Raw genomic sequence first — 26,073 nt, forward strand, 5'->3', positions numbered from 1 at the left:
CCAAGCCTCTATTCTGCTGTTTTTTTTCCCATGCAAGAAACAAAAGCAGTGCAGCTAGAAATACCTATCACTGACAGGGGCAAATTAAATTTAATTTTCTTTTTATTGAAGCACACAGTTTTGTTCAAGTATCTACAGAATGATTCAAATATGCTTTATATAGCTTAAGCATTTTCACATTCCTTAACAGTTCATATAGTCCTAGCAGCTAACACTGCTATGATTACCATACAGAACGTATCTGAAACTAGTTGTCTACATGCACTGTCAATTGCAAAACTAAGGTGTTTAAAACTTTTATCTTGTAGCTTAAAATCCCATCTAGGGAATGCCAGGGAATGCCTCAAGATGTGGCTGTTACTTGGGCAACTTCCATGTTTTAATAGTAGTAGTTTCAATAATAAAATTACACCTTATCAGAAAGGCAAATCTGCCTCCCCCTGTTAATGTAAACTGTTTTCATTATTCAGTAGGGTTGGGTCAAGCTGAAATATGAGAGGATTCAGGGTGTTATAAATTTCTGTTAAGGTTAGGATTTTGGGAGTCTTTTTCTTTTTTTTTTTTTTCTTTTTTTTTTTTTTTAATATAACCTGCATTTTTGGAACTGTATTTCTGAAGAATATATTTCCTATACCATTATTTTCTATGAGCTAAAAGAAGAATGTGGATATATTTTAGCTGCCAAAATGTCTCTCACGTCTTTGCTGGTGGTGGGGTTTGGATGCAGTTTTCTATTGTAAGATAGATTCTCATTCATCACATTTTACTTCTCTGCAAATACAGTACAGCAGGTTCTTAAAGCTTGTCCCTTGACATTCCTTGGAAAGAACAAGGAGTTTGACTTTGTCAAGGAAAGGGCAGTGCCTTCTTGGAAGGACATACAGACAATTAAGAGATTAAACTAATAAAATCAGAAGATGAACCCAAAGCATGCAGAAGAACATGCACAGGCTATCTGCTATCAACACTGCTGCATCTGGAAGAACTGATTCATTTTGAGAACTCTACTAATCCAAGAGGATGTTCAACAGTGGCTTAGATGACTAAGGTGTTGCAAAAGGCAGCCTTTTAGGGATTACTTTGCATATCTGAAATGAGTGAGGTCTGGTGTACAGCTGTGCTCTTTATACATACAACCCAATTGGCAGCATTAGAATTGCTTTCACATTTACTGGTTTATTAAGGGACCGGGACAACATTGTGTTAAACAATGCAGAAGGCTTGCAGATCACAGAGAACTTGATGCTAGTTTTGAGATGTTGCAGAATTCAGAGTATCCTTACCCTGTTTAAAAACATTGTCATACATTCTACAGAAATTTAGGATATTCTGAGTTATTTTCAGTAAAACATTCAAAATTAGTGTTTTCACAGGTCAAATTATATTAAGTACCCTAAATATTCACCTGAAGAAACAGTCTCATGCATGAGCTCTTGTGCAGACAGTGCATGCATGAATTCAGACCTCTGAATGCCGTCACATTCAGAGAACACCTGAACATGTTATCTTTAAAAACCAGAGTCTTTCTGTATCTCAAGAAAGAAAAAATATGCTTTTTAGTACTGTTACTAGAAGCATAGCAAGGAAAATCTGCTGTAATCTGGAGCATGAACACTTGAGTGATTCAGAATAATTTCAGTCCTCAAATTAACTGCATGCATAAAAAAAGCACACTCACTTACCATCTATTAAAAGAACAGATTTTTGTCCCAGGACTGATCAGGCCTTGAATTCCAGAGTCCAGTTTGAAAAATTCAAGTCTTTGATTTCAAATTTTCCCAAATTAGGGGCTAATTACTGCGATTTGGACATGAAATTCTGATTCAGGTATTGACATTCAGATTCCAAATTCAGTTTTGACCACAAAATAAATCTTTACCCTAACTGTATACTATCCTGTGCATATGCACTTTATAAATTAAAGCTTAATGACTGAATGGAGGTATTTGACAGATTACATGTCAGCTTTGTATCATTACCTGTGTTCTCAGGCTTGGGAAGGGAGTACAATGCCTGACTGCAGTAAAGCTGTAATAAAGCTCTACACTGTAATCATTAAATTCAGAAACACCACAGAATGTTCCTGTTAATGCTCATCTTACTGCAAGATTTGCTACAAATCTGTGCTGGTTAAAACTATGTACTGCTTGCACAACGTTACATTAAATCAATGTCAAAGAAGGTTTACACAGTTCCCACAGGAATTCCGTTTATAGTCTAATTTCCACAATCTAAGTGAAATTAATTTTGTAGTCCCAACTTAATTTTAGGTTTACAGGTCAGTTTTGACACCTACATCTAATGTAAGTAATATATTACATGACCTTCTGATGAATTAAAGGTGCTAGACTTACTTAAATTGGTAAATCAGCAGCTCTCCACATAGAACACACAGGCACAATGAGTGTAGGATCAGACTCCTAGGAAAACATCTGTTAAATTTCTCTCATGATACATATTTAAGAGAAAAGGAGGGGGAGGAGGAAGCAAACGCTTCTCTGGAGTATTGCAGCTGCAGGACAGAACATCTACCAGAAGAGCAGCTCAGGAAGGGTGGGCCCTTGCACATTTTGTTCAAAATACTGTGTTCTCCTTTGATCTCAAAAAACCCCAGACCTAAGAGCCTGAAGGGAGGGTCTTGGATTCATGTTTATGGTGGACCACTCTAATCAACAGCATTTACCACTCTGAAAGCAATTGCTTTTCAGTTTCAAGCTGACTGACCTACAAACCTGTGCCTGGCCCTTCTTGCCTGTTCAGGGGGGAAAATGGACACAAGGAGCCATGCTGCATGTAACGCCCTCCTGGATGCTAGCCCCATGAAACATGAGGTATAGGATGGACATCCAGATGTGTAGATGGTAGATAAGAACATGAAGCAGAAAGCCACTACTGGCTGTATCAACATCAAATACAGCAGACCCTTCCATTCTGTGCAAGAGGAATTTTGTAGCTGTTTTCCTTTCCATAAAAGCGTGTCTGTTTTCCGTGTCAATGTATTAAATATCCATGGTAACAGCAGGGGAGAACCAATCAATTATATATGGTAAGCGGTGAAAACAACAGTACAATGAATGGTGAATAGAAGGACAACAAAATAAACCCACTTCTGCTGTATTACCTCTCAACTGAGCAGCTGGAGCTGACCAGTATTTGAGACATAACTGACATATTTACATTACTGGTATCTGTGTAATAATTTTTTTCTTACCTTTGATGCTGTGGTTTTGATTATGCCATATATAAAATGAAACCTATCAAAACACTGGGGTTAAACCTGTCTGTGAAAGCCCACCTGTTACTCTACAAGCTACTTGTTTTTAAACAAAGTCATTTTCAAAGAATAAAAAATAAACGTTGTGACTGTGTTTGCATTTTGCTGTTTTTTTTTCTGCCACACACAGCCCAGTCTCAGGTTGCATCCCTAGCGACTTACCCATAATTACCTCTGCAGACCTGTGACAGACCCAGAGCTCACAGTTTCAGTCTCTCCTGAAGTAATGCCTGTAGGTATTGACCACAAAACACTTACTTAGCACCAAACCATTTAAGACTAAATAGATCCTAAAAACAATAAACCAGTCAACACACTTGCCTTTCCTTCTGTCTGACTTACCATTCCCTTGCTGCAGAGAGGGTGGCCCAGCTTCTTACAGCCCCTTCTGCAAAGTATGCCTTTGTGTTATTTCATCCACCAGTCTGCCAGCTTTATCCTCCTCTGAGTTTTATCTCTCAGCCTGACAAAGCAGCTGCATCCCTTGGAATTGGAGCTATCATTCTGTAATTACCACCTCATGGGTTTAGCCACATAGAACTGACACAGGGGAACAAATTGCCTTTTATTCCTTCATCAGTGAGCTCCCTATTAAGTTAGATCGATATGTCTACACAGGAAAGTAATATGAAGTAGTATAACCCATTCCACAGTAACTTCCTCTCACGAACCTGGCCACATACAGAGTTCATAAAATTATTACAACTTGGTATTCTTCAGCTATTACTCAACACTGGCAAAATCAATTCCTTCTTCACAATAAAACCCCCAGATTTTACAGAGCAGTAAAAGGGCCAAGTCCTGTCAGGTGATTTAGGGAAAAAGACTTCGGCCTCTAGTTTCTCTTGTACTAAGCACAATGCAAAATAAAGATCAATGTGACGAAAGAAGAGCTCATACAAGTAAGCCAATCTTCTGTATACTACTAAGCCACATTAAAAAGCCTTTTAATCCCTTGTATCTGACAGTGCCTGCTGGTTTGAGCCCCCGAGTTGGTTCATTCAGACTCTGTCAGTGAAATCTTTTTAAAGCCAAGCATGGACAGCTGATTTTCATGTCTTCTAAGCCTCTACACCAATTCAAATTGCTGCCTGAGTCCTGCAGGTCACCTTTGGACTCAGCAGCCAGGAAGTAAATGGGTATGCATGCATTCCCCTTGAAAGAGATGGACAAAAGACTTATGAAAGAAATACCCACCCCAAACATCACTGAGTAAAAGTTTCCTCCTAAATCCCACAGGTAACATCAACTGGAACTTTAAAGCACGTACCTAGCTGATCCTCCATTCTACCCAATAGAATCTGCCTTCAAGGCTGCCTTTTAGAGTACGATTCTGTGTTTATGGTCAAATAGTAAGGATGGTAAACCCAGATTGACAGTGATCTTGTATGTATAAGGCACCAACGCAGCCTGCAGGAAGGCTCCAACAGGCAGCTGCTACAAGAAATGTATCATCCATAGCCAAATGACCAATTAAGGTGGTATTTTTGACACTATATTTTCAAACAGTACATATCAGGTCAGTCTTCATCATGCCTTTCATATGCAGAAGAGCTGAACACGCACAGCAAGGACTGGAGGAAAATGACACTTGGCAAGACTAGAACTGGATGATCTTTTAAGGTCCCTTTCAACACAAAACATTCTATAATTCCAAGACTGCCCTGGAGATTGTCCACAAGCAACACCTACTACATGACTACAGTGGTGACTGGTCTCACCCCTTGCTAATGTTGAGTCTGATAAGAACAGGATCAGTGGATTAAAGGAGCTCAAAGAATATTTGCTTTGTATTACAGCAGTTACTAAGTACTTTGGTGGCCCTATCAGCTGCTAGGAGCTGCCATGGGTTAAGGCCTAGCTGGTGATGGCAGCTGGGAGGAAGGCTGGTGGAGGAGCCATAGCAGGAACTGTCCAAACCCAGTATCTCTCCACTTTGTCCTTGGGGAATGGCACAAATCACATGGAGCATCATGGCGGGCAGCAGCACCTAAAAATGGAAAACATTATTAGGTCATTTAACACCTCTTCTAGTCAGGGGTGAGACCCACGTTCTCCAAAATGAAATCTTTCAAAACCTAATTAAATGTAGTCAATCCTCATTAAAAATAAACTAGGTTAATATTTATGAGAGGCATTCTTTGTGCTACATAATATCTCAGTGCCTTGTTTAAGGACATAACTGGAAATACTTTGAAACACAATTCCATCGGCTTCTCCAGCCCATTGATTTTTAGTTTTCTGAGCACTCTGAAATCATCCCTATTTATAGTTTTGAAAAAAAGTTGCTGGCAGTGAGCCAAAATTGTTTAGGCCCAGATCACGACCTTCCTGTAAACTGCAATGATCTGACTCAAGTCACCACGATTTCCCTCACAGGGTTCCTTTGAGGAGGGGTGGGTGGAGAAGTGCCATCTTTCTGACACACCCAAAGACCAGTATCTGCCCCTTTCCTCAAGCCTGGCTTCATGGCAAGGGTTCCCCCGCCCTCCAGAAGTGCACATCCTGTTAACCCTCCGCTTTCACATATGTATTTGTGCCACTCACGTTCTGCTTTACAAGCTTGTAGAGAAGGGCAAGGGTTCCTCTAGCTAATGGCTGAGAACATGTACAAATAAACTTGTCCGAAGCATTTTAAATGGGCTCCGCTGGTGCCAGGACATTGTTGGCGCTGGTCTGCAAGTGAGGAGTCTGTTCCAATTTTCATTTATTTCAAGGTCACTTTTATAGTACGTAGTATGGATGCAGCAGGACGTTAATGGAGCTGTGAATTGGGACAAATGTATTCCTGGATTTCTGTAGCCTGCTAAATGCACTGTAAATGCCTAAAATTAAGAGGCTAACTTTAAAAGGGAAGGCTGGCTGGAAAGAGTAGGAGGATGCTATTATTTAAGCTGCAGCAAAATGTTACAAATGTAAGGTGTGGTTTCAACATAAACTCTTGATTAGCAGGATTGTGTTAATGGAGATACTGCTTAATGAGAGAGAATCTGATGTGTGGGACATAAATATCTTCATCACAATCATTTCCCAAACTATATACTCCCTTTAGTAGCATACCAGGCAGCATTAAACCCATCTTCTTATACCTTGTTCCAGCCCAATTAGTAATTTTAGTTTTATTATTGTTCAGTGGCATTTGATTTACTGACTGCAATGTCTTGCTTTTTGAAGACCCGTCTAACAAAGTTCTTGGTGTGCTGCAGTGGAAGCGGACCAGAGGAGAACACGGTCCTTGCAGAGGCTCTCCGTGCACAGCTGGTGTCTGTAGGTTTACATTTTCCCTGCTAAATTCTAACAAATGGTAACCAGCCTTCAAAAGCAATGGCAGAAACACGAGAGAAACGTGCCAAGTTCATTCCCATTGGTTCAAAAAATGGGTCAAGACCAGCGCCGAGGGAAATATGTAAATAAAGATGTAGTAACAGCCCCTACCGTGTTTACAGCATCATTAGGTCGGGGTTAAACTAAACGGGAGCGCATCCAGCCTGGGGAAGGCCAGCGAGCTTCATCGCAGCGGAGCCGCCGTCGCTCCGTTCCGCCCGCTGACAGCCGCGCTCCCCCCAGACCCCGAGTTGTGACCGGGCATCGAACTTACCGGCGGGTCAGCGGCACCGGGACGGCTCCTCGGGCCCCCTCACCTCTGCATCCGCTCAGTGCCCGATGTCCGGCCGCGGCACGGCGCTGCTGTCCCCCGGCGGGGCGGGGAGGAGCGAGGGGCGGCGGGCGTGGAGCGGGGCGGCGGGGGGAGGGCAGGATTTAAACGAAGGGCGGTGACACCGCACAAAAGATTTCGATAGGCTTAAGTGAGGTTACAGCGAAGGCAACAGGGAGGGGGGAGCCTCCCCCAGAGCCATGCAGCGTCTGGCTGGCGGAGCCGCCGCAGCCGCGTCTTCCCAATAGTTTGAACGCCTGAGAAAGGGAATTTAAACCAAGATTTCCTCTTTTCCTTTTTTTTTTTTTTTCCTTTCTCTTTTTTTTTTTTTTCCTGGGAGTTGGCGACTCGGCCGAACATGGCAGGAGCAGCGCAAGGCCGAGCGGTTCGCAGCATCCGCGGCTGCAACCCGGAGCCACCACCCTTGTTTGCGGGAAGAGCCTAAGTTGGCGCGGCGGCAGCGGACGACACAGCGGACACACACAGCGGGAGCCGGGCGGAGGGGCATGGGCCGCGGCGGCGGGGAGCGAGCTCGCAGCGGCCGCGTGAATGACCGAGGCAGGAAGGAGTGAGGCAGCGGCAAAGGAAGGGGAACGGATCCCGCCCGCCCCCAGCACCCGGATCCGGTGGATCTTTTTTTTGCTTTTATCCCCTCTTTTTCTGTCCCCCCCACCCCGGCCCGGCTCCCCGCGGCGGCCCCTCTCCTCCTCCCCTCTGCTCCTGTTCCCCGCTCCGGCCCGCGGCGGGGCTGTGGCGGGCTGTGGCGTTCGGGGCGGGCCACACCCTCCGCGGCGCTTCCTGCGAGCCGGCGGCGCGGGGCCGCGGCGGGCGCCGGGGGCGGCACATGGTGCGCAGCCGCCACCGCCCCTCGGCCCTGCGAGCTGCGCCCGGCCCGCGCTGCCGCCCGGGGGAGCCGAGGCACGGTAACGACTCGGAGGGGTGAGCCCCGAGCAGTGAGGGGTTCCGGCCCGTGAGGGGAACTTTGAGCAGGAGGTGGTGGAAGGGAGCGGAGCCGACGTGCGAAAGGGGAGCAGGAAAAAAAGGAAGAAAAAAAAATAGTGTTTTTTTAGCTAAACGATGCCGGAGCGGGGCCCCGGAGCTCCCGGCGTGCGCCGACCCGCCGCGGGAGCGCCCTAGGAGCGGAGGCTGGCGCCCGAGCGGGGCGGGCGCCCCGGCGGAGCTCGCTCCCCGCAGCAGCGGCGGCCCCGGCGCCCAGAGCCCCCTCTTGCCTCCCGGCGATTAATGGAATGATGTTGCGGAAAAGGCAGAGCGATCCTGCCGGGCTCAGTCGGGACTGCGCGGGCGGCAGAGGCAGCGGCAGCGGGGTAGCGAGCGGCATGCGAGTGCCCCCCCGGCGCGATGGCTAGCGGCGGCTCGGGCAAGTCCAGCAGCGAGGTGTCCGGCGGCGGCATCCCCAGCAGCGGTTCCCTGCAGAGGAAGAAGCTCGTCTCCATCTGCGACCACTGCAAGATCAAGATGCAACTGGTGGCCGATCTGCTGCTGCTGTCGAGCGAGACCAGGCCGGTGAACACTGAGAGCCTGTCTGTCTTTGGTGAGTCCTTCGAGAAGTGCAGGGACACGATCATCGCCAGGACCAAAGGACTCTCCATCTTGACCCACGACGTCCAGAGCCAGCTCAATATGGGACGCTTCGGGGAGGTGGGGGAAAGCTTGATGGAGATGGGGGAGCTGGTGGTCTCCCTGACTGAGTGCTCTGCCCATGCTGCCTACCTGGCTGCAGTGGAGACTCCGGGGGCCCAGCCTGCCATGCCTGGCTTGGTGGATCGCTACAAGGTGACCCGATGTAGGCATGAGGTGGAGCACGGCTGTGGGGTCTTGAAGACCACCCCTTTGGCAGATATGAGCCCTCAGCTCCTGCTGGAGGTTTCTCAGAACATGTCCAAGAACTTGAAATTCCTGACAGACGCCTGCGTGCTGGCCAGTGAGAAATCCAAGGATAAATTTGCTAAGGAGCAGTTCAAACTCAGTGTCAAATGTATGAGCACCAGCGCCTCAGCTCTCTTGGCATGTGTCAAGGAGGTCAAGACTTCACCCAGCGAGCTGACCAGGAACCGGTGCGTTTTGTTCAGTGGACCTTTGGTGCAGTCTGTCTACGCTCTGGTGGGCTTTGCCACTGAGCCCCAGTTTTTGGGTAAAGCTGCCACCATTAATCCAGAGGGCAAAGCTGTGCAAACTGCCATCTTAGGAGGAGCCATGAGTGTGGTATCTGCTTGTGTGCTCCTGACCCAATGCCTCAGGGATATAGCCCAACACCCCGAAAGTAGCACCAAAATGAGCGATTACAGGGAAAGGTTGAGGAACTCCGCTTGCGCCGTCTCGGATGGTTGCAACCTGTTATCTCAGGCACTAAGAGAAAGATCTTCACCCAGGACTTTACCGCCAGTGAACTCCAATTCTGTGAATTAACCCCCACATCTTCTGTTTAGATCCCAGTCATTGCTAAAGGAAAATAATATCCCACCTCCTCACCCCTTTTTTTGTATACCAAAGAATTTGCTTGGATGAGCCCAATCCTTTGATTTCGTGTGGTGAAGAAGCAGAACATATTCAAACTATGCGTACTAATAAAGGTAGTTGGTTTGGGCTTCTTATTTTACGTTTAAGTCCAGCAAGTATCTGCAGATAAAATTGTCCTTTAATCACCAAGATCTTCACACCAATAGTAATATCAGCTGTTTAAAAAGTATTTTCTATTTGGGGAGGTGGGGGTGTCTTTAAAAAAGGAAAAAAAAAAAAGAAGCTTTAATCGCGCTGGGTGCGGTTTTTAAAGTTTGTCTTGTCTCGTCTTCCAAAATTTCCCCTCTAAATTTTACTGTTTGTGCAGGAAAAAGGTTACCTCAGTTCTCACTCATTTAAAAGAGAAATGATTAAAACCCCACCACCACATAGAGGATGGATGTAGCTACTATTTTGTTTGTTTTCGTTTTGTATGACTTTTTTATTTTGCATCAAGTGTTAGGTTAGAAGTGCATTTGGTGTGTAGGAGTGGAAGGACTGGAGGTTGTGATTATGTTTTCCATGTGTTGATTTCCAAACTGGGGGAAAAGCTACTGTGAGTGTTTAAACAAACAAAAAAATTACACTATAACAAAAAGTGATTTTTAATTTTTTTTTTTTTTTTTTGCAATGTCAGTTTTTATCTTGCATGTACTGGAGTATTTATTTCATCTATTAAAATGTTATGTTTCTCAGATGTCTTCCCGTGAATCTCTTAATACTTGAATAATTGAACAGCCAGGCCTGTTTGCATTGTATGTCATTTCCCCCAGGGAATGGGTGGTACAAATGTAACTGTAGTTGTAGACAGCAGCATAGAGGCTTCAATTCAGTTCTTTTATTTTCATAAATAGTGTCCCTCCCTTAGTACCACCCTCCTCCTCCTCCTCTGGCTGCCTCTGACAGAGATACTGTAGTTGTATTTATGGGAACCTGGACAGTGCTGCAGGTGTTGGGATTGCCTTGTCTGCTTGCTGCAGCAGGGCACTGGCTGGTGATGTCTCTATCAGCATTCTGTGTTATCTTGTGAGAAGGTTTTGTGTTTTAACTCTGGCAGATGTTGTGGGCCATCTGTGTTAAGCCTGTGAGTTTCCATGTTAACTTAGTTCTTGAAGAACTTGACCCTGCTGGATAGCCCTGCTTGTTCTGCGTGTCTGCTTAGGATTGTGGAGTTTTGCCAAAGCGGGACCTTTGGTTCTGCAGAGGTTTGTGTTGGAGCTCCTCGGTATGGATGTCTGGCAAAGTGGTTTGAGTTTGATGACAGAGATAGTGGGAAAAGTTAGCTTTCCAGGCCCAGGCCACCTCCGTTTGAATTCTTTGGGAATGTTGAGTGGACCTTGGAGTACATGGTTCCCATAATAGGTTTTTTTTCAGCCTAGTCTTTGTTGACCTGTGGGATCTGTTGCCTTCTGTATGTTCCATGAAAAGTAAATAGAAGAGCAGGTCTTCTTTGGCTTTGTTTGTCTGCTCAGCTCCATTGCATAATTGGATTATTTTTTTATAAGTCTGCAGATTGTTCAATGTTGAATGCTGTTGGAGAATGTACCTGTAAAATGTTATTATGGTTTAACCTTCACTGTAGAAGCATTGTCCTGTTTAATCCTTTGAAGAAGCAAACCTTTTGGGTGTGGATATGGAACAGTCCTGGAGTAGCAAAAGGACTTCCTTTTATAGTGTTACTCTTTCTCTTGCACATGATACTTTTACTTAATTTCAAAGGGAAGTCAAACTGCATAGTGGACAAAGCTTAGCTTCTAGATCTTAAGGGTTAGAAAAAAAATAATCATTGATTTTAAGTGTAAAGGACCCCAGTACTACGTTTTGTTCATTTTTAAATGAGATTTTCCTGACTTCAGTAAATTGCATGATTAGGTTTTTTTTGTAAAAAGCTCAACCCAAGCTGCATTGCTCTGGGGTATGACGTTCTCACGACGTTGTCTCTGATGGAGTGTATGCCTGGCAGTACATGCTGCAGAGGCCTGGAGATCCATGTCTGTGTCACGTAGAACAGTTATCTCCCTGTTTTTTCATACATAAGTACATACACATGCTGTCCTACCTTTGACTTAGATGCCTCCACAGGTATTTCCTCAGAGGTGCTCCACATGTGTGTGTGGACACACGTTTTCGCATCTGGATGGCAGAAACAGCTGTAGGACTCTGGAAGGATTTGTAGGAGGCCAAGGACATCTACAGGGAGGTCCTGTGCCTCTGCAGTGCTTGCGGTTGTCCGCTCAACTACCCTTTGTATCTCCCTCCCTTGTCGCATGTCCCCGTGGGAGCCGAGATACCGTCCCAATCTACCCGTCCTTCTTTTCCGCAGTTGCACTGAGGGGAAGGAGGAAAAGGGGACTGCAGCGAATGTAATGCTTTCAGGATGTACTATCTTCTGTGGCTGCAGACAGGAGATGCGGAACTGGCCCCACCCTTCCTTTGCATAGATCCTGGATGGTGCAGAGCTTTGTGTGGGATGTGCGGAGATGGTGCTGAGGAGGCTGCAGGGCAGTGCTGTTTGGGGAGGGGACCGGTGCTAGGGCGGCATCCTTCAGCTCTAGGTCTTTTTAAGTTACCATGACCTACATCGGAGGCCTGCTTCCAGATATAAACCAGAGGATTCTGAAGGACAGCTCTGCAGCGTGTCTGACAGAGACAAAAAAAGTAACGTCCCACTGGCTTTTTGGATGTTTCTACTTAATTTTTGGTGCTGCTGAACTAATTAGATTCCTTTTGATTCATTTATATATTATTGAGGCTGTATGGGTAACAATGCAGCCTCCTTATTACCTCTGCTTGTGAAAGACAATATATTCTTAATGGTGGTAGCGCCGATTTCTGTTGTGGTAAAATTTTGTTTTAAGTGCTTTAGTGCAGTTTTTGTCTTAACAGGGATACTGCAGATTCTTCCCCCCTTTCTAATTATGTTTTAAAATGAACTACATGCATACATACTAACTAAGTATGTATCTTTGCCCTTTTTTTTTTTGACACTGAAGGAAAGCAAACTGTTTGGGATCTCCCTTTGCTTTTGAGGAGTGTGGGGTTTGGGGGCGGGGGGTGTTCAGTTTTATAAAATCAAATGTGAACGGTAGCTAGGCCATGATTTTAGCTAGCAGGCTGATGGAAAAGAAATATACACAAGTGGTAAATTCACCAAAGAAACTTACTGTAACATTTTAAAATAACAGTAATTTTAACACTTCAAAAAGTTCAATCATTCGTTTCCAGAATAGAACTCGCACAAAGGGAGCCCTGCGTTCCCTGACCTCAGCTCAAGAGAGTATCTGTCAAAATCCGTGCCATTTGTGTAATAAGCGCAGCAAAGTTCAAGAAAAGAAAAGGCTTTTGATGCAAACAAATACAACTATTTTTGTGGACTCTGAGTAAATAATTAACAGGAAAAAGCCTGTATATACATATGAACGCTGTGGGATTTTCTGGGTTGAGAGTGTGGTCCCACTGAACATCATAGATATATTTTAAATGCTGTAGTGCCACATTTGCAAAGACTTAATGTACATTGTGATAATTTATTTCGGAATGTATTTCTAGAGAGTATTAATTCCAATGTAAGACATTATTTCAGTAGGTATATTCATGTTCATTCACTTTGTACTCTCTGGGACAGAAAAAAACCTTAATGGATTAGTTGCTGGCCACATCGAGGTCACTGATGATCACTTAGTGTCATACTTGAGGCTGTCATTGCTCAAATGCTTATACCGTGTAGGTCAACAGGTAGTGTCACTATTTCAACATCGGGTCAGACAAGCATGAGACGTGTTTTCTGATCTGAAACTCTGGTGATTTTGAGAAAACTTTAGTATTTTAGGATGTTTATATCACATATGTCATAGATCTGCTCTAACTGTGTTTAATAAAGGGGTTAACCTGTTTCTGAACACATTGTGCAATGCAGATTTGTAGCCAAAAATAACACAATCCCCACCAAAAGAGAATTAAACTTATTTTTTAAGTGTGAGAATTATTTTAACAGGGAAGAAGTTGTCACTTTTGTATTGTCTGTGAATTTGGTATTACCTTTTGGTTGCGGCTTCATCCTAGTGAAGGTCATTGTTGATCTAATACAGCAGTTGAATCTCTTGAGTTTAGGATCAGACCAATGTGTTTTCTGGTTCTAAAAAAAAAATAAGTTCTGTAAGACAACCAGTAAACTAGCAGCAAAATGCAATTGAAAAACAAACACATTACTGAAGGGAACTTGCAAATGTTATTTTTCAAAGCTAAGAAAAAAAGACCATGGGTCAGATAATTCCCTTCACTTTTTACCACAGGAAATGATCAAAGTAGCAGAAAATCTGCTCTTTTTGGCCAAACTTCTGTCAGAGACAGAAGGGGTCTAGCCAACACATGGTGTATGCAGCCTTGCAGCAAGAGGGGATGTGGCTGATGGGAAAGGAGGTGGAACCAGAGAAAAATCTGTAGGGTAGTACCTCCTATTAAACCCGCAGGAATTTTCCTATTCTAGAGAAACAGTCTGATCCAGTAAAGCAAATGTCAAACAACGAAACCTTTCTTTCTGGGCTGTTAAGATGCTTGTGAGAGAAGATGCTAGGAGGGGCATAGGAGCGTCGGGGATGCTCAGCAGTGAGCGGCTGTATTGCTGTAGGGAACAGAAAGCTTCAGGTTGCCCTGATATATGTTAGAAGTACAGGCAGAACTGTGTACCTGCTGCGGTACAAACTGCTGCAACACTTTGGTGGGAAATGAAGGAGTTGGCTTTTAATGTTTTGGGGTTTTATTTTTTATTTTTTTTCCTATTAGGCTCTTTCTAGATTTTACAAGCAGAAGCAGATGGCAGGGACCAGTACATTTTACTTCTTTGTTCTTGCTGCGTGTGAAAGGTGCCAGATGGGCAATGATAAAGATAGAAATTCTCTTCCTGTAGCCCAGGGACAGCAAAAATGGAGAGCTTCAAGGCTGCCCTGTCCTCAGAGATCAGGTTAACATGACAATATTTGTGTTTTTTGGGGGCCCACTGGTTTCACTCTTTTGACTTTTTCCAAGAAACTGACAGTAAACCCCAGTGGCAACTTGACAAGGGCATCATGACCATTACAGTATTTCACATAGGCCACCAAACCACCACCAGGTTTGGTTCACCCACAAACAAGCAAAAAAATACATAGAATAGGTACGAAGTGCAGGGCCAAATCCTTCATGTGAATAACTTGGAAAATTAAATACTGTGTCCTCTGAGAGGTGTTTATTTACTTGGGAATTATGAATTATCAAAATTTTTACATAGTAGTTTGAAGGTATATTAATCTGAACTATTTTCTTAATGAAGATGGACATCTGTGGACAGGCAGGGCCTCATCCATAACTCAATGAAGTTTGTGTAATTAAATATTAATGTTTTCCCCAAGTGATATTAAAATGTTAGGGGGTCATTTTGTGCTGCAAAGCGAGGAGTTATATATTGATTTTCATTAATCTGGATCTTTTCCTGGAACTGGTTTTATTGCACTAGAGTCCTTTGAACCTAAGTGTTTTGTTTTTTTAAAACCACACAGTGTATGATGCTATATTCCGCCCAAGTCAAAAGCAGCATTTCAAGATTAGTGCAGAGATTCCTGGGGTCTCTTGGCAGCTCACCAGGCTCTTGTTCCTGTTCTAACTTAATTTTTTATAATTTCCTTTTATGTTAATAAAGGCTTCTTGTGGCTGTAAAAGTTGGAGTTGTCTTACTCCATAGACAGCCTGGTTCTTATGTAGATACTATTTAGATTATTTAGAAGTCCTGCTGGTTGCCAGATGGAGCACTTTTGGGTTTTGTGTTAAATACTTGGAAAGCTAAATAGCTTGACTTTTCCCTCCTTCCCTCCCTTCCTCCTCCAGCAAAATAAATAAATACTTGAAAAATGATTACTAACAAGTTGCTCAACTTCAGTTTTAAAATCAATTAGCTTGAAGTGAAATGACTGCAAGTATGAGATGCATCAGAGTAGGAGAGGTTTGATGGGGTTTGACTTACCTACCATTATTTTAAACTCAGTGGTTTTTCTCCAGCTTCATTTGGGCAGCAGGAACTTGAACTTCAGTTTGAGGACAGTGAATCCTGAAAACACAGCCTTGAATCTTGCAGTAGCGTTTCTTGCAGGGTCTGAACTTCAGACGAAAACCCCAAGGCGGTCTTAGACTGCAGTGGCTGTTAGTATTGCTGGAAATAACTCATGGGGTGTGGTTCATTGGTATGCTGGGATGCCGCGAGCTGCTGTATCCCTGAATTAGCTTAACCAGCCTTTGGATGACCGGGAGTCTTTGCGGTAGCTTCTGTGTCTCCCACGTCCTTGGTCTGAACATTTAGGTGAAGCAGTGCGGAGGAAAGATTTGACATCAGGTTCTCCATCACCAGCATGCTGCTCTGTTTAGAAATCATATGATTGGCACTGTAAGCCCATACAGATACCAGGGTGACCTCACCATGGGATGCTTTGAAACTGCTTTTATTCCCCAATCTTTGGGGTGTGTCACTTTTCAGCCCATTCAGTTGGTTGAGTTCACAGGGGCTGTGTTAGTGTGTGGAGCATCAGCAGCAGAGCTGGGCCAGGTCTCATTGGCCTTTATCTGGATTTTAGCAATTGTGAGGCTTTGTTTGGTTGATACTCAGGTAAATTGCTGAGGTCTAGGAATGCTTCTTAAAAGAGCAGAGCCCGTTGGGCACTGTGGTGCTGATGAACGGAGGGACCTTCTGTGCCATATTCAGTGTATACAAAATGTTCCTCCAGCTCATGCAAAATGTGCTTGGAAACGCTGGGAGTCAGTGTCCCACTAATCATAATTATCTTGTCATCAATAACCAATGGTCAGGACAGTAATTTTCGCCTCCAGAGTTACGGTTTTCAAGTACAGAGGAAAAAAATTGTCAATTCCTAGTCATTTTTTTTTTCACTATTTATTCTGTCTGGTTTACATTAAATATAGGAAGTGTGTTGAACTGGTAGGCATGCTGTTCAGGTGTACTTTGGCCCGTTTGCTTTCTGAACGTGCACACTATGGGGAAAAACATGAGAAGAGTCAGGTAGATCTGTACGTGCAGTGTGACAGATTATAGGCCCTGTAGCAGTTCTGAATTGGCATGCAGTTAACACTGTTCTTATTTAAATGCTTCAAATGCAGTCATGTTTAAAAATTTACTTTCTGTTTAAAAAAATACTATGTGATCAATGTTTGGCAATGTTAGATTCATAGTTCAAAAACTTTATCCCCTTTTATCATCTTAAAGTAGCCATTAGCCTGAAATGTCTCAGTCTCTGGGTCTGTCTTAAAAAAAAGAAACAAAGGAAATTAATGCCTGTGTTTCAGTTTTAATATTTTTGAGAGCTTTAAAGCTAACGGGTCGGCCTATTTTTACATTACAGAGCATGGAAAAATACTGGGTGTATTCTTTTTGATGCTGAAATGAGCCATTGTTTGTCTGCTCATAATTAAAAACTTGCTTTTTAGAAACTGGGATTGGTTCTAGGCATTGCAAGAAAATCTGTGAGTGAAGCTATCCACATGAAATTTCCTTACTACTGACTTTAGGCATGAGCTCATTCAGAGTCTGTAATCTTGCCTACTCTTGTGGCTGTCGTATTAGAGCAGTTTGTCCCAACAGCCTGTAAATGGAGCTGATAGCATCCGAACAGACTGAAGAGCAGTTGTTGAAGCGAGTGGTACAAGCTCCAGAGACATGAGTACTATCTTTGAAACTTCACAGCTATGTGCTGCTGGCTGGGGCACTGTAGGATGTAATAGTCCTGAGGAGTTACAGTGAAATACAGGGCTGAAAAAAGCTACGAGCAAGGGAGGTTTGTTTCACAGTGTGGGCACAATTTATGGTTTTCAAGGGGCAGGGGAATAATTAACTTGGTCAGAACTGTAAGAGTATTTAGGGGCTTAAGTCCCATTGATTTTCAGTGGGAGCTGTATGTCTAGATGTTTTGTGGACCTGGTCATTTGTGATGAACTTTGAATGCCTAGGGTTAATTATAGAATGTTGTGGTAGAGTTTTACTGTAACTCTAAAGCTAGAAAATTCACAGCTGAATTATGAACATGGGCCATAATTCTGTTCTTGCCATCCTGACCTTTCCATATGAGTTAAAAGCTCTTGTTACCCTTGCCTATGCCCTGGCTGACAAGCAGCCAGAAGCCCAGCTCTCCCTCATTTGTCTCTTCTGGCTGCCAGATGCCAGCATCGTGCATCTTACCTTCATATCAGAATCACAGATTTCACCTCCTTCCTTCCACTCTCTGCTCCTGGTGCGACTTGCTCCTAACTGGCTGCACCTCAAAGAGTTGTTGGTACGTGATCCCCACAGATGTTTGATGGCTTGTGCGTGACTCAGAGTCTGCAAACCATACTGAACATAGAATCATAGAATAGTTAGGGCTGGAAAGGACCTTAAGATCATCAAGTTCCAACCCCCCTGCCATGGGCAGGGACACCTCGCTCTAAACGATATCACCCAAGGCCTCGTCCAACCTGGCCTTGAACACTGCCAGGAATGGAGCATTCACAACCTCCCTGGGCAACCCATTCCAGTGCCTCACCACCCTAACAGGAAAGAATTTCCTCGTTATATCCAATCTAAACTTCCCCTGTTTAAGTTTTAACCCATTACCCCTTGTCCTATCACTACAGTCCCTAATGAAGAGTCCCTCCCCAGCATCCCTATAGTCCTGCTTCGGATACTGGAAGGCTGCTATGAGGTCTCCACGCAGCCTTCTCTTCTCCAGGCTGAACAGCAGCAACTGACACCCAGATGTGGCACAGAGCTCCCTTTATACTGTGTTCATGTTATCCTCAACAGGCCGTACAGATAAAGACAGTTCATGCTAATTGAGGTCCAGATTGCATCAGGAACGTACCTATTCTCTTTGTATGCAGGTTCCAACTACCTCAATATCACATACATCCTTTCAAAACAGGTCTTGAAGAGCTGCCTGTAATCCATGTTCCTTGGACTCTTTTACACACAGTTCATCAAAGGGCTCTAATGAGATTCAGAAGAAAGGGTGATATGACTTCAGGTATTTATGAGATGGTTTTTAGTTAGGGAGGGTGGTGGGCGAGCTGGATAATGTGAGACATAGGTTAGTATTGAGCTTAAATTTGTAGCAGCTCTAGGTGCCCATTTCCCAGTGGAGTAGCATTTGGGCTTTGTGTGGCATTTTCTGTCTCTTAACTATTTTGTTCTGCTAACATTATGTATTCAATTAATCTGCAGTTTTGAAGTTCAACTCAATTAACAGGGAAGTAGCATCTGGATTTACACTCCTCTGTAAAATCTGTTTTGATGACTTTCCTGTAACTTTTCTAAATTGGACCCTGCGGCTTCTTTTAAAATTTCTTGTCTTGCCACAAGTTTTTTTCTTTATCAAAATTACCTTCATTTTCTCTCCAACTGGGGACAAACAAACAAACAAAACCCTGGATAACCCTGGTGTATTTATCCAATTCCCTGCACGTCTCCTTTTACCTACAGTTTCAGGATTATTAGAAATCACTTTCTTTGAAAAAAACTTTTACTCCTAAATTTCAAAGTCATAGTCTGAAACTGGGGAGCATTTTGTTTTGTACGTGATTAAAACCACATCTGTTCATTGGGGTAGAAGAGTAGAAAAGGCATGCTTCTCTGTCTTGGTACATGAGATAACAAAAGGCCAAATGTTTGGTGCACTTACGTGATTGTACTGTAGTATACAGAAATGCCAGGCTGCATCAATATTGCTGTTCTAGGCACTGAGTATCCTTTTGATTACAGGCCCAGCACTTTGCAGTTGCTTGTATTGGGGGAAAAAAAAAAGTCTGTTGAAGGCCCCTGTTAGTACATTATAATGTTCTGTATTACGTTTGGTTTTGTTTAAGACAAGAAAGCTCGAATTGGAATTATGTGCCAATTCCTTATAAGATCCCACTCATTTGGCAAAGGAATTGCATTAATTACATCTTGTTTTCTGTACTGTGTCACTACAGAAGAGAGAGCACATGCTGGGCTTGTAAAGGGATGATATAATTCACTCACATCTTTGAAGACTTTGCTGTATTATTCCCTTTTCCTTTGAAAAAAGACTTTCCCTGGATGATAAATACGCTTTGCAAATGTACATTGGTGCTCAGAAGCTTGAGTAAAACAGACTCTTAAAGCTTATCAGATAGAGAGATGATTAAAAAAGTAAAAAGTAGTTTTTCAAAGATTTTTCCCAAAGTATTCTTTAGGCATAGTTTTACCTGGTTTTGTTGTTACATTCATTTTGTATTATTGTTGGACATTTGCTCCTCTATGAAGTGATTTTGTAAGTTTGACTGATTTCACTTACAGAAGATGCAGTTGCTGACTGGTCCTGGATCCTTAAGGCTGTGATCTGTGAGGTATTGCATGTCCTTCCTTGTAAGACTTCTTTTTACTGATGTGATCTGGAGTTCGCATGAATCACTAATGTCCAGGGAAAATCATTCCTGTTGAGAGAATAAAGCATAAAGAATGTTCAGACCATGTCTACAGGAAAAGTCTGTAAGACGGACATCTCGTTTTCAACTCTGTCGAATTAGCCCCTCTTCCTCAAGATTATGAATTGGAAATTAATGAGAGTATTTAAAGAATTTTCAGCTGCCGAAAAACCTGATAACGTACATGACGTGTGAAAGCCTTCCTTCATGTTTTGCTTCTGTTCATGTCTATCCGGTCTGTCTAAAAATAACAGTTTAAATGTATTTTTATACCAAAAAATAGCAGGGTTTTTTTTCAGCAGGGAAAAAGGAAAGCCTCTGTTTTGGTTTTCAGAAGTGGACTGCAAACCGATCAATATCCCTTTTGCTCATTAGATGCTGTGTAACTAAGTTATCCCACTGCTTATTGCACTCTAAAATACCTTTTACTGTTGATGTGCATTGACATCCTACAGTTTCATTTTAGAAAAGTGCTCAGCTTGTTTATGTGCTTCAGTCATATTGACAGTATATGAATTCTTCCTCAGAACCAAATAATCCTTGTTAATGACAGAGTGAAATGATACTATGTTTATTTCTAAGGGGAAAAACTAGTGCTTTGCATAAGTCAGATTGATGAGAGTTCAACCTAGTAATTCTAAAGGCTGTTGCATTTGTAGTAGTGTGTTTGAGGACTCTTACAAGCCTGAAGCATACTATTTTCAAACTGTTTAATTTTATCACTATTCCAGAGAGTACAGAATTACCTCTCCCAGACCAGGTTATTTTGGAATTAAAGCCTTTTAGACCATACTTAGCAAAAGTGATCCTAGTTAGATCTGCTTTGCAGGGTAGGTTCTACCTGCAGGTACAAAACTGGGATGTACAGGTTGATCATGTTGTAAGGGGGTTGTTTTAATGCTAGTTAAGAACTACATTGCCTGAGATCGGGGTATCTGTGACTTTTCAGGGAAACATGGATTTTAATTTTTTAGAAGCAGCCTTTTAATTTTTTTTTTATGGGTGAAAGCCCCAGAAACAATGAACTTTGCCTTGATCTCAGTAAATGATGCAGCCATAGGGATTCTTTCAGACAGATAGGGATCAGGTGTGGTAGGTGCAGGTATGAGGTATACAGCTATAAACATACATACAAAGGGGACTCCTTCCTAAGACTTGACCTTTCTTCCCCACACACTTCTCTACAAAATAGTAAGTACTGTTTGGAATACAGTTTGCTTGAAGGACAGTTAATCATTAAACAGGGGCCCTGGATAGACAGCAGATCTACTAAATACTACTTAAATAAATTGCTAAAAAACTACATCAGAATTAGCACCTAGCTGAGAACTTCTGCTTATAAGCAGGGACCTACATGGAAATATATTTAATAATAAGGTAAATGTTTGTCATCCTCATGCCTTGCCAACAGTTTTGGGTCTCTCCATGTTAAGACTAGGGAATAAGGTGGAAACTTGTTTTGTTAAAAAATATATATCAGTTGTTAGGAAAGAAAAACATCCTAGAATTAGCTTGGATTTAGCTAGTGGATAGGGAGATGCAGCTCTGATAATTAAGGGATTTGTGGAGCACTGTGAGTCACAGTACCTATTAAGGGCATTTGGGCCAAGTCTACTTACAGTGATCCTTTCTTCATCAGAATGAAAGCTTTATTGTCTACCTGTAGGCTGTTACATATCTTCACCTCTCCATATGCAGAGGGCTCTACCTTTTCTGAAAACAGGTAAAAAATAATGCACCTCTTTCCCATAAAATGTGTCCCACCAGTCACTGCTGTCCTGGTCCTGAGCATTTCACAGTGTAACACTGTCTAGTGATGCTTTTACTTTTGTCTTGCTTTTTGCATTGTCACTCACATACTCCTTAGCGCACATCATCAGGCTAGGAGCCATTCCTCACCTCTGATTCTCCTCTAATGCTTCCAAAAATCTCTTGTACTCACTTACAAAACCAGCTGGAACTGCAACATCGCTCCATTTTAAGCTCTGAATTGTGTTAGCCATTACATTGGTTCCACATGCTGCTTGGGTGGAGACATCAGTTAAAATTCCCAACACAGCCAGTCAGGCCAGGAATTGCAGCTCTGCATAAGTGGTGGTGACTTTCTAGTTCTTGATTACATTATGCTAGAAAAGAGGATTGTTCCCAGAGCAATTTACCAAGAGGGGGAAAATGGAAATATTGTTGAGGATGACCTTCCACCCCAGTGATCTCTTTGGCTGGCGTCTGTTATTGCTCAGCTTCTCCGTCATGGGTTTCGCAGTAGTCCGGTGCTTTGTCATCGCTACTAAGTGGAGAACTCCTGAGCTCACTAAACAGTTTGTGGGAGGTTTGTGTAATGGCAGAAGGGTTTATGAATGCAATTGCAGAACAAAGTATTCATCAGGGTTACCTGAAGTAGATATGGGTCCTATCTGAGCAGACTTTAAATGCATCAATTCTAAAAAATTCTGCAATCTAAAGTGCTATTCCTGTGTCTAAGATCTTGAGGTAGAGAGAAGGAGAGAGGAAAAAGAAGGGAATTACTTTGCATTGCTCCAGCATGGGAGCAAGAACAGTGTTGTTGCGATTGTCTTCAGGAGAGAGGCAGTGCTGTAATCCTGTTTCATTTTCATACGCAGAACTTGAAAAGATTTTTCCTAGAAATGTGTAATGGGACTGTCAGAAAACAGACCACTCCCCTTCCCAGTAGTTTCCTGCTGAAGTCATTTAAGGCCTCTCACAGCTTTCATCTGTGTAGGCACTGAGAACTTGTGAGCCAAGATTCTTTTTTTCAAGTGAAGTACAGGCAAAAATGAAGCGCTTTAAAAAAAGCCATTAGGAAAGAAAGTTGGAAGTTTCTCTGCATGGGAAGCTGGCTCGCCACTTAACCAGCTTCTCATTTCCTTTCTGTTTCTGTCAATCCCATCGAAGTAGAGCTAGGTGTTTTTCTTGTTTTGGGTATTGCTAAAAGCATGTATGTGAGCTGCCCAAAGGGGCGGAGAGAAGTTGTTCCTTACTTCACTTCTGGGACTGTCTGTTCAGGGCTTTACACAGGAGGTGACTTGGAAAGGCTTGTAGATTCCATTTACTGTGCACTCAGACCTGGTGATTGCAGTAGGCTGAACATACAAAACCTGCTCTGCAGGCAACAGCCCCACTGCAGTAGCTATTCGAAAAGAAAAAATCCATTTGTGGAGCTGGCAGATAGCCTGCATTCACAAAGATGGGGATTTCTGTTGGTACATATGCCATGTTTAACACAAGGCAGCGTGCTTTTAGAAAGAAACCATTACTCCCCTGAATAAATGGATGCTACTCAGCATGCATTTTCTGGTTGGACTGAATTCAAGCTTCCCATTCTGAAATGGATAGCTTTTTTTGGGTTGCATTCACACGTCTCTCAGACAAATCTGTAATGTGGGTTTGTTCCTTAGATGAATGATACACATTTCATCTGATTTCTTTCAAGTTGAACTCTGCCTGGCATAGGAATGATAAATGGTTTTTTTTTCTTTCTTCTAGAAGACCATGTTGTGCTGTGAAAGATGAACTTCATTCCCAAGACAGGTGAACTGCATTCAGAGGTGGATTTACTGGTACCTGTTTGTAACGCTACAGCAGTGCCATAGGCAACTTACCAGACAGACATATATTGTGGTAGTACTGAGCTGTTCCATGCATCAGCCCTTTTGTAAAGCTTTAATTGGAAGTTATATGTCCTTAAAGCCTAGAGGAGTCTAGGAGTCTTCTCTGCAGGGAATGAATTTTCCTATTTTACTATTAGTCCTTGGGGTAGTGATGTATATACAAGTATTTCAGCCTTAGAGCATAAGGAACTTCCTGAAGTTAGCTGGACATTATAAACTACATATGCGCTTAGGAAAAGAAAATGCTGGTATTTAAGTAGGCTGCCAGCATGCTGTGAATGCAAGGCACTATACTGATATGACACTTCATGTCTGTGTTTGCATTTGCTGTGAAACTGCATACCTGATGTGCAGTTTTTTGGAGTTGCCTTGATCCAGTGTGTAGGGAAGCTCAATGAGATGCATCCAGCCTGAAGAACAACTTCACGCTGCTTTGAATTAAACTCTCAGTCAGGTCCCAGGATCAGGTTTGGGACTGATGAGCTAAATGGCATACTCAGATAAAACCTGAGCTTGCCCCAAGCACCTGACCCTTACCCTGTGGTGATAGCAGGCTCTAAGCATTACCTGTCCCCATCACCTCCCTGCGTCCCATCTGCCTTTGTGATGAGACCATATGTTTGAGGCTAGAAAGACAAGACGTCCTGTAGCCTTTCTGATGAGGGCCAACATAGTGTCGTGAAGACACATGGCACTTTGGACAGTCTGGATTCAAGCTGTCTGCAGGGGCCACCTGGAAAGAGAAGTTGGGTTGTGTCTCAAAACCTCTTCCTAGAATTGGCTGTCTCAGGTACAGTTTAAGCAAATCAGGGCTATAGCTATGGTCCTGTTTGTGCTAAAAACTTACCCAGTCTTTCTAAGGCTTTAGATCTTCACCTACTTACTAAGGTATTTCTGTTTGTCTGTCTTGTTACTGACATTCTTCTTGCTGCTTAACTACAGTGTTGACAAAAGTTTGTGTCATACTGAAAACAAGATTTGAACTGAATCCAAAGGCTGTGGAGTCGGTGCAGCTGTGTAATGGGGAGGAGCTGATACATGCTGTCAATGATTTGAAACTATTAAGCATATATGCAAGGAACTGGCATCTGAAGTGCTTTTATTTCTAGTGATAACTGATGATTTTCACCATGTACAACTTTGATTCTTATAAATTCTTGTATCAAGAGTCTAATCTGGCCAACCCTACTTTTGTGAATTAGCAGTGGTAATTAGAGATACCTGGTCTATACTGTTGCAATATGTACACACACACGTATATGTTGATAACAGGAAGTGTGTCATTCAGAAGCCATTCTGCCAAAATCTCTGCTCTTTGTCCCCTTGTGTAATGGATGGCACCAGTCACCACAAGTCACCGCTGGTGACCTAATGGCCAGTCCCCACTAGTCACCACCTAGTCCTAGTGGAGCAGAGTTTTTATACAGAATCCCTTTCTGTGTGTAAGCACCCTTGTAAGAATCAGCAGCACACAGCTGTCAGTGTACAAAGGTGGTAAAAACCTGTACAAGCAGTATAAGCCTTACTTCCTAACAATAAGAGTGGCTGGCAGAAAGTGGTGTCAGTGTCTATGTAGATTAGGGAAGGATTGGGTGTGTTCAGCAGGGGAATAGTGTTTGTTTAGGTTCTCCCTCCTGGGACTAGTTTAGTATTTCAAGCACGTTTGGGAACTTTTTTCCCCCAGAGAGCTAAGATGCAAGACAGTGTGTATGGACAGTGTGTATGGATCTGAGACAATAAGACTTAACAATGCTGCGTAAAAAGTGATTGCATATCCTATAATGCTAGCTTTGTCTCTGGGTGTCTGTATAGACTCTCTCAGTATTTGTTTGCTGACTTTTCTTTCAGCTTAAAATATGCAAGATGATGCCTCTTTCAGCCTGTTGGGGCTGACAAAATACTAAAGATCAACAAAGCCATAGAGTAGAATGCAGCTGAACCCAGTCCTGTACGGAGAGTCCCTATGTGTGCTGTATCAGAGGGAACAGCTGGGATCTACTACTGACAAAACTACTAAATCCACATTTTTTCCCGTCTGACTGTATGCTTATTTTGCATGCCCTGTCCAGCAAAATGGAGAGCTGATGCTTGTCTCCTTTTTACTCACTGTCTAATGGAAGGTTATTTAGAGCAGCAATGTCTGAGTCACTTTGTCACAAGCTAGTTCAAAAGGCATATGCTGTATGTAAAACAGCTCCAAGAAAATGAAGAGCAACCACAAAGGGACACAGTTGTGCAAATCACTATTCAGAGATCTTGAAACATAAAAACACATAGCTCTCAAAGAGGCCAGGACCCCGAAAATAATTGGCCAGGGTAATGGAAATGTTAAAAGAATGAATGGTAGCAGCCACAACCATTGCCAAAATCACTACGGTCATCAGGCTGAGAAATGAGCCTGGTGGCAGCACATCCAGATGGCTGAACAGCAAGACTTACTGGTAATCCATCCATTTGCCCCATTGGAATCTCATCCACGCACCAGCTCAGAGACAGATTCCAGAGTAGTCCCAAAGGAGGTCCCAAAATCACAGGCACTG

The 26,073-nt window shown here is 43.0% G+C and overlaps 1 protein-coding gene and 1 long non-coding RNA gene across 4 annotated transcripts; one reads left to right on the top strand and one right to left on the bottom strand.

The window, feature by feature from the left end:
• Positions 1–7,076: 7,076 nt before the first annotated feature.
• On the top strand, positions 7,077–10,141 carry TLNRD1 (talin rod domain containing 1). The gene has a single exon (XM_061371391.1). It carries the CDS (start codon positions 8,289–8,291, stop codon positions 9,354–9,356), a length of 1,068 nt encoding a protein of 355 aa, XP_061227375.1. The 5' UTR covers positions 7,077–8,288; the 3' UTR covers positions 9,357–10,141.
• Positions 10,142–14,981: 4,840 nt separating this feature from the next.
• Positions 14,982–24,340, bottom strand: LOC133222033 (uncharacterized). Of its 3 annotated transcripts, XR_009728159.1 has the most exons (5): positions 22,297–24,340; positions 21,492–21,617; positions 19,775–19,913; positions 19,139–19,237; positions 14,982–15,525 (listed from the first exon to the last, which is right to left on the bottom strand). It is a non-coding gene; the product is annotated as an uncharacterized LOC133222033 (long non-coding RNA). The 3 variants fall into 3 exon arrangements; XR_009728157.1 differs by lacking the exon at positions 14,982–15,525 and having other exon boundaries at positions 18,562–19,237; XR_009728158.1 differs by lacking the exons at positions 14,982–15,525; positions 19,139–19,237 and having other exon boundaries at positions 19,669–19,913.
• Positions 24,341–26,073: the final 1,733 nt, after the last annotated feature.

Source organism: Neopsephotus bourkii, unplaced genomic scaffold (assembly GCF_033783945.1).
Source record: "Neopsephotus bourkii isolate Nb327-2 ecotype Australia unplaced genomic scaffold, CSIRO-AGI_Nbou_v1 NB_1572, whole genome shotgun sequence".
NCBI lineage: Eukaryota > Metazoa > Chordata > Aves > Psittaciformes > Psittacidae > Neopsephotus > Neopsephotus bourkii.

Bases quoted from the DNA above. Each gene is read 5' to 3' on its own strand.
- TLNRD1 (XM_061371391.1), top strand. From the start codon at position 8,289: ATGGCTAGCGGCGGCTCGGGCAAGTCCAGCAGCGAGGTGTCCGGCGGC.